This window comes from Chelonoidis abingdonii, chromosome 2 (genome assembly GCF_003597395.2).
Source record: "Chelonoidis abingdonii isolate Lonesome George chromosome 2, CheloAbing_2.0, whole genome shotgun sequence".
NCBI classification, from domain to species: Eukaryota; Metazoa; Chordata; order Testudines; family Testudinidae; genus Chelonoidis; species Chelonoidis abingdonii.
The window spans coordinates 29,558,806-29,567,775 of NC_133770.1; the positions used below are offsets into that span (position 1 = coordinate 29,558,806).

Genomic DNA, 8,970 nt, shown 5'->3' on the forward strand with positions numbered 1-8,970 from the left:
AAAGTGCCACAAGCAACATTAACCTCTCTGTACATGGCCTTCATCAACCTCATGAAAGCATTCGACTTCATCAATAGTGAGGCTCTGTGGAAAGTTCTTAAATTTGGATGTCTGCCAAATTTGTTGCCATCCTCTGACTCCTCCATGAGAAGTCTGTGATGGTCGACAGCAATGGATCTGAAACAGACCCCTTCCTAGTTAAGACCAGAGTTAAGCAAGGCTGTGTCAGCAATCCAACCCTTTTGTCCATCTTCTTTGCTGTTATCCTCATCACGACAAGCTCCTCCAATACAGAATGGACGGCAAGCTCTTCAAACTCATTCACCTCCAATCCAAGACAAAAGCTCTCTCTAAATCAGTAATTGAACTTCGATATGCAGATGACTGTGTCCTGTGCACCCACTCAGGCCTCAGATCAGACATGCCATGGGAGGATCAGTGAGTGCTCCTGCCAAAGACTCTCACTCCAACATTTTTAATGTGCCATTATCATGGTATCTAGCATAGGTGCCAGATACAGGAGTGAGGAAAAAACCCAAGGAGTCTAAATGGACCCTACGCTTTGGTTAAGCTGCTCAGTTGGCTGAAAATTCTCTCTCCTATCTCACTCCCACCCACTCTTTGTCACTCTGCTGGTATATCTAGACCCTGTTATTAATGGAAGTGAGCCATCGCCATTTCCTTTCTGACTTAATGACTGGAGAAAATGTTTAATGCTTTTAGGGGGCTGTCTTCCCAGCTGCACTCAGCTTCCTAGTTTTCCAACTGACATGGCAAACCAGGCTATAGCGATCAGCATGCAAACTTATCACACAGGGCATGAAATTTGTTCAATTTATTCCCAGCTGCAGCTAATCCTTATTCACAGTATATGTTCGAAAGTTCCCCTATAACGGTGAAAGTCAAATTCTGGGCTTATCTTTGACCTGCATAAGGCCTCAAGAAATGGCTCTTCTGCTTGCTTTTACTTGTAAAGAGATCCCATTGTAATGTGACAAGACCAGCTGTTGTATTCAGAAAAACACACCACCAGACATGCACATTTTGACATAGCACTAACAAGATGACTGATATAGCCAGTTGGCTTACTCCTACAGGTAAATAATTATGCCTACAGAAAAAAAGTGTAGTGAATTTATAGGCTTATGGTCATTAAAAAGTTAGAATCTGTTCTGTAGTAAAGCAGCTTTGCTCAGCTCCACACAAACATTAGAAAGGATTTTAGTTTTTAATATATTCACATTTTTGTATGCTCTACAATACCAGAGATATTGTTAAGGGAGAATGTACATGAGGAAATGCACTTAAAAACAACAGAGTCAAATAATTAAAGGATGGTTATTATGAACTACAATGTTAAGTAGATTCATCATTGCAAGAAACAATTTATTCATACTGCTCTGTCAAGTACTTAGCTTGAATCCGTCTCCTACTGTTCCTGGCTCTCTTGGGGCTGCTTTCAGCCTGCCTAAGGATCTAGTAATATGTTACAAAAGTAAACAGAAGTGCTATACAAATTTGCACACCTGAGGCAAAACAAAATGCAGAGGGGCATCTGCTCTACTGATATCAGAATTTCAGTCTTTTTTCTTGAAGTCATACACAAATGGGGTCGGGGGCGGGGGAGAAGAGGACTAGTTCAAGAGTTTAAAGCCTTTTAAAAGATAAGCTCTAGCTCAACCAGAAGCTTTGATCTTGCTAAAGGAATTGTTGGGTAAAATTCTAGGCTTGCTGTTAGGCAGGTCAGATTAGATGATCAGACTGGTAATTTCTGGCCTTATCATCTCTGCTTACAATGTCTTCTTTAGTTTCTTTATGATCACCTGCTTCTCTTCTTGATCTTTTCATCTCCCTTAAAACTTATTTGCCCCTGACAATGGACATGGCACATCCTATGCCAGCACCTCAGTTCTATGCCAGTTCCAGCTCTCACCTCCTCTTCTGTGGTCTCTCAGGACAGGAAAATAATGTATTTGGTGATATCCCTAAAGTCGGCAGGGGAGGGAAGCTGTTTCTTCAAGAGAAAGCCAGCTGTTGCCTTTTATGGCTCTGAACACTTGAAATGATTATGCTTAGTTTCTGTATGGATTCAAGTCCTGACACCCATGAACACTTTTGGCTTTTCACAAACAAACACTAGTTCTTTGCTAAAATACAAAACAGAACAAACAAAACAAACAAACACTGGTGACCCCATGAGGGATCAGCTCAATACAGGAGAAAAGCTGGCACGCTTCGTAACAACCATAAATTCATTTTTCCTCCAGGTGTTAAACTATTTATATTACAGGGATGGTGTGTACTGAATTCTGTAAACTAGCCAGGCACTACTAAATGATTGTTAAGGTAAGAGTTTGGGTGAATTCTCCATGATAGAACACAGAGATCATTTTAGTTCTAAGCAGGCATTTCCACCTGCAGTTTAGAAGAATCATTAGAAAATGTAACATTTGTGAGCAATGTGTGACTGTAAAGAATTTCTGTTGCTTCATCTCTTATGGCTTTGTTTTCTCAGGCTCTCTACTTTTGTATTTCTGTACCCCCTCCCACATAATGCTATTTTCTGTAGATAGCCAAGACTGTCAGATATCACTTTGCCATCTGCCTTTGTACACAAAAAAACTAGACTAGGAAGCTCTTCAACTTCTGATGAGGTTTTTGCAATTTCTAGGCTGTATGCCACATCCAAGGTCTATCTGGCATTAGTAAACAAAGCAGAGGATAAAGGAAAAAGTGCTCAAAAAGGAGAATGGCTGCACTAACAACATACATGGGGTTATTCAAGTCACTGGTCCTTGAAACATTGAATGTACCAGATCCAGGACATGCAGCCTCCGAGAGAGGCAGAAAATACCAACCAGTGAAAAGTTGTCCAGGAATTTTCATATTTTTATTAACAAAAGGGGTGCGGGTGTATATATATTTGAAAAATCTGTAGGTCTTTTTGATGCTGAACAGTTCTTTTCCATACAAATCTATTTACATATTGATTCCAACTTTTAAAAACTTGATAAAATAAAGCCTCAAGGAAGAATGGTTACAAAAGGACAAATACAATGGCTGAAGTTATTCATCAACTGCAACACCAATTGCTGTTTAGAGGGGAGGAATGGAGATGCCTGTTCTCAGTGCAGTCTCTGGTTGTAAAAGGGTGCACAGAAAAACCATTACAAGATGTCTTCTATAAAAATTTTCCGAATTCCCTCTGTTTAGGCTATAATGCAAGGGCCTATGGGCCCCAAACAGTGTATAATTCATTAAGACAGTGATAGTTGAGGAGGTCTTATATGAAGTCTTCAACTCCATTCTTTCTGCCTAAGACAACAGCTAAATAATCAATCCAGAAACATCTCAGCAACATTTTTAAATGATAAATTGATATTGCAGGTGTTGAAAACAAATCCCCAACGCATTTGGATTGCATTGATAAAAACCACTGTTTGGCCTTCTTTGTTTGTTCTCTGAAAGAAGACTTCCCCCTCTCATGATGATATTTGCAATCCAATGATATTTAAAAAACTACACTAACACAGTGTAATCCTAAATAATAATTCAATTTTTAATTACATGGAATTGAATACTTTTCTAACAAATTATACTCACTGAGACTTATTGATCAGTACTGTATCATTGTTTGTGTCTGTGGCAGACTTAGAACAAACCAAAACAGAAAGCAAAGCATTCCATAACCGCTTGGGAAAGAAAAGTCCATCTAAGTGTAAGTGATTCCGACTGCAGAACTGAAACTAAAGAAAAAAATACACAGAGCAGATTATTTTTTTTAATTCTTAGTGCAAGAAACAACCAAGTTAATCACAGAATCAGAATTAATTAAGGATATGGAAAATTCTCCTATACAGAGGTAGAGTCCAGTGCACAAGGCTAAAACAATATTCAATAGTCTAAACGTGACTGAGCCGGGTTTTACTGAATCCACTTTTTTTTTAAATCAGACTGTATGTACATACAATAAATAAACTATACAATCTTTAAAGTAGTTTATTAAACTCCACAAAAATTATAGTAGATGCACTGAGATCTTTACATAGTTCAGAGTTCATATCTCTATCACTGAAAAATATGGATAAAACTAATATTCCTGCTATAAAGTTAACAGAAAATCATTTTGCAGTCTTGATAAAACAAATCATTTTACAGACCTGTAAAACCTAAATTTACGCTTAGCAGGGATCTCAAAGTCCAAATGCTAGGAAAATGTCCCCTTAGCTATATTTTGAATTGAGTTTCAAATGCTCTAATTTTTTTTTTTTATTTTAAAGAGTGGTCTTTACATTTGATGTTCAAGGAAAAGAAAGGGACCTGGGTACTCACAGTTCTGATGCATTGGCACAATGATAAAGGATGAGAATTAGATTACTTTTAATGCCCTGAAAGACACTAAGAAAATTTATGGACAAAAAACTTTAATGTTTCATACTATACATATCACGTTAGAATATTAACAGAAAACTCTGTTTGGTATTAGTACTTCAATCCTTTCAGTGCCTCTCCACTTTCAAGGCATCTGATCAGCATTGCACTGGGAGTGGAACATGTATCCATGAGCCCGTATGTCTGCTATAAGCCCTTGGGGCTTAATAAAATTAATATGGACTCTTTATCTTTACTGAAGTAGTGCATAAAGCAAGTCAAATACAGGAAGTCTTGCTGCCGTTCACTTCAAGGAAACTTGCAAGAAAAATTCAGGGAACCCAGATTTTTCAACTGTATCTTTCTAAAATGTGCAAAAAATCTTCATAAAATCAGACACCCACAAGCATTATAGAGCAAACAAATGCTTTTACAGAGATACATTATTTGATATAAAAGGTTCTTGTGTCTCTCATTAGGGAATAGGCATGATAAGAGAAGGGAACCAATAACAACAGAAGAGTACAATAATCAACATAGCAGAAAATGGTCTTCACAGTTTGAATTTTGTTTCAATTTCTGAAAGCACCTACACTGAAAAATGAAAGAGTTTTTTATTTTATTTTTTTAATTCAATCTACCTATGGCAAATACCTTGGTAAAGATTAACATTCTGCTTTTCTATGGACCTTTTCACTGGAACAATTTTTTTAAAAAGTTTTTTATTTTATACAAACTAACTTTGATTTAAAGTAAACATACAAAAATTGAGGCTATTGCTTGCAAAAATGGACCTGGAGGTGAAGGAATGAACTAGTTAGGCCATACAAAAAACCTCTATTTTATATAATGAATTCTTCTAAACTTCTAATGCTATGAAAATTTGCAAAAAGGACTACAAGATCTGATGGAAATTTCAACAATTTGGCCCAAGTCTCATCATCATCGAATCCTTCCAACAATCCTGTCTTTATATTAAGGAAATATAAATGATTCCAGGAAGGCACACACACTTACATATACTATAAATAAAATACATCATGAAATTACGAATGATCATCTGATCTCGGTATAAACTTTTGGTTCAGCACTATGGTCAAGTTATATTTTTAAGTACAATAAAAGGCATATAAAACATAACATATGCATAATGATTATGAAGAATAATGCAAATAAGTCAAATCACGGAGAAAAGTGCAATGAAAAAACCCACCAATACTATTTATTCAGAGGTTTGTGCTACTGTAGATACAGACTTTGTATTTGCTGCTGTGCAGAAGAGCTGGAAAAATAACCCAAAGAAGCAGGAAAAAAAAAAGATAGACGATACTAAGGAGAATAATTTAAGATGAAATAATTCAACTCCATTCGTATAGTGCACAGCTAAACTTATTGTGTGGTTTGGTTACACGCCGTCATTTCTGCTGAAGAGTACAGCATATTTAAAAAATGGCACAGTCCCCTAATCTCTTTCTGCCTCTCCTCTCCTCTTTTTTTTTTTTGTTTTGTTTCCTCTTCCAGGCATTTGACTAGCCTTTTCCTTACAAAAAGGGTAAAGCTGTGAGGAATAGTGACAAAAAAGAAGAGTTGCTTCCACTCTCCTTTCCTCTATACTGTACTGATTTCTCCTTCCACTCAATTTTTTATTCTTATGTGCTACACCAGGGGGAGGCACTGTAAAGGCAGCTTGACGGATCGAAAAGTAAAAACCCCAAAGTCTTGTCTTTCCCCCATTACACTCCAAAAAATTTGGATGGATGAAACAGTCCTTCTGTCGAACTATCCCAGACTCCATTGTTAGGAGATGATGGCAGGGGACCATCTAACCACAGTCAGATTGTCAGCACTAACTGACCGTTTCTTTATAGATTTCCTGAAGTCTTTATACTTGTCTTCACACAAGCGAGAGATGGCCTGAGAATGAAAAGGGGAAGAAAAGTCAGGCCCTCTGGCAACATCAAAGAGGCCACCACTACACAAATACTACAACCACATAGTGCTATTTTTTATATATAGGCAGGATTACCATGTGGCAGGACTACCAGGCGTCACTTTATGAAGCAATGCAAATAAGACTCTTAAAAAAATATTTTGACACAGTCCATTCCTCTGGAAAAGGAAAAACGCATTGGCAAGTTCCACTGTCTACAGTGTTAACTTTTAAAGGTTAATAGAGACCCACACAAGCTTTTTCTTCACTAGGAAGTGTAATCCTAGTTATACTATTAAAAATCTAGTTGAATGAATTGACACAAAGCTCACTGCAGATTAAGCTAAATTGTGCTTGGCATCATGTCAGCTAGTCATGGGTAAACACTACTGGCAAGAAGAATTACCCCATGACTAGCTATCATGATGCTGAACCTCCTTCTCCTTGTCTACACTGACCAGTCAGTCCCGGTCATCATCATGTCCCCAGAATTTTTTTTTTTTTAAAGAAGAAAAATCTAAAGTAAATCATGGTACAATTTCATAGTGGAGCTGGGCTCCAACAGAAACATTTCCCTTTTTTAAACAGTATTCAAACCATCTTCAGCTTAGAATGCATGTATGAGAGTTTTTAAGTCATTCAAACGCAAAAGTGGTCAACGATTCCTGAATTTTGAGTTGAATTAAAAACCCAAACTTTTTGCCATAAAATTAAACGGAAAAAATTCAGGTTTTTTTGTGACTGAAGATTTTGATTATTTAAAAAAACAAAATTTACAAAAACTGAAAAAGTCTATGAAATTTTTACTGGATTTCCAACAAGATTTACTGAAAAGTAATATTTATACTGAAAATAATCTTAATACTACCCAAGAGAGTGGAGATTAAACCTGAAGTGTTTTGAATTGCACATGATGAAAAGGAAAAAAAAAGTCTTTTAAAACATGGCTGACTCCAAACAGCTTGGGCCTAGTTCTCCTCCCACCTACACTGGTTTTACAGGGTCGAAACTCTATTGACTTTAATGAAGTCACATCAGTGAAAATTTGTAGGGGAAGATTAAGGGCCCTTGACTTGATACAACATCCATCTTCCTGATGCCGTCACTGCTTTTAGTTAGGGTTGGTTTTCCTGATCATTTTATCAAGGAATAGGACGTGTCTGGGTTCAGACAATTGCCTTTTCCCAGCCTGTGGAACACGCCTACACTTTCAGTCTCAATCTAATTCTTTAATAAAGTACAATATTTTATTCGGTGAAAAAGTATAGAAGAAGCCTTAGACACATTTATTAAATAAATGCTAATCTTATTTTGGAGCATAGGAAACCGTTTTTTCTTATTTTAGATAATTTACTATTACAAGAAAGAAGTTTTCTGCGTGACAAATGCTCTGTTGTAGGATTTACTTGATTGCTCTGAGAGCTGAAATGTATCAGCCTATTTGAAGAATCACAGGATCTTTTTATGAAACACAATGATAATACATCATTCCTTCATTTCAGGAGACACAGGGTCCTGTTAGCTAGGTAATTTATATAATCAGTGTAAGAAAATACAGACTATATTAAAGGATAATTTAATTCAGAAGAGACCTTGTATACACAAGAAAATTTAACATCGTTTAAAAAGAAGTCCAAAGATTATGGTAGTCTCAAAATTCCTTGAGACTCATTAGAGCAGCTCTGGAGGCAGACGGTTTCATTCACTTTGTCCTTAGCCACCTTTAGAATGAATGCATGTGACACGCAGCAGAGTATGCCTGTGGAAGTACTATAAGATTATACAGACTTTAAAAAATTTAACTCCAGAACTGGTTTACAACACTCTTTTTCTACATTCAGGGTCAGGATTGTAGCTGGTGAGCAGGGTGCACAATAATCTGCACCCAGTCCTTCATACTCTCCAAATACATGATAAATGTTGGGCAAGCCATGCAGAGCTAAGGTTCATCATTCTGATGCCAAGCACCAGATTTACATGCAGAGGCCCTGATTCAGGAACACTCTTAAGTGTTAAGAACTGTCCAAAATATCAATGTTTTTCTGAATCAGGGCCAGAGACAGTAGTGGCACATAAAGACATCTTTATCTCTTCCATTAAAGTTGTGGGGGGCAGGTACCTAAAGAAAGGAGCCAGAGTTAGATAGTCAAGAGGGAGAATAAGGAGATGGGAGAAAAGGGGCAGGGAAATGACTGAGGAGCAAAGGAAATGGGAGGGGGAGGTCACGGGTGATGCCATGGCAGAAGGACATTGTACATGAGTTCTGTCTCCTGTTTTGTTTTGCATGACAAAATTAAGTTGTTGGAAGAATGTGGTGAGACTTCTCCTCCTCTGAAATGCCTGGGAATAAGCCTGAACAATCTCTTTCCTCAAAGTTTCATGATCCAAGGATGCATCCATCCTTTGACTTCTATACTCCCTATCTCTCTGGATGACAAATCGCTGCAAAGCAAATACTTGAAATAATTAAGTGAGAAATGGGCCATCTGGGAGAGGATGTCATAGAGTCATAATCTCCCAGGCCAGAAGGGAGGGACCACTGTGACCATCTAGTTGTGACGTTATTGGTATAAACTGGGACCATATAGAACATGGGTTGCAACCAAGGTTCTGTAGTGGCACCAAATCCTATGTAAAGGGGGTCATATAAGGTGTCTAAGACCAGGTTA

At 37.4% G+C, this 8,970-nt stretch overlaps 1 protein-coding gene across 5 annotated transcripts in view; it reads right to left on the minus strand.

Moving 5' to 3' along the window:
- Positions 1-2,876: 2,876 nt before the first annotated feature.
- CCNY (cyclin Y) overlaps positions 2,877-8,970 on the minus strand; it is a 235,617-nt gene continuing 229,523 nt past the window's right edge. For all 5 annotated transcript variants that reach the window (XM_032774274.2, XM_075062219.1, XM_075062216.1 and 2 more), the window contains one exon: positions 2,877-6,285. In XM_032774274.2, the coding sequence (XP_032630165.1) occupies positions 6,169-6,285 (117 nt within the window). In that variant the 3' untranslated portion in view covers positions 2,877-6,168. The remainder of the gene's footprint in view (positions 6,286-8,970) is intronic.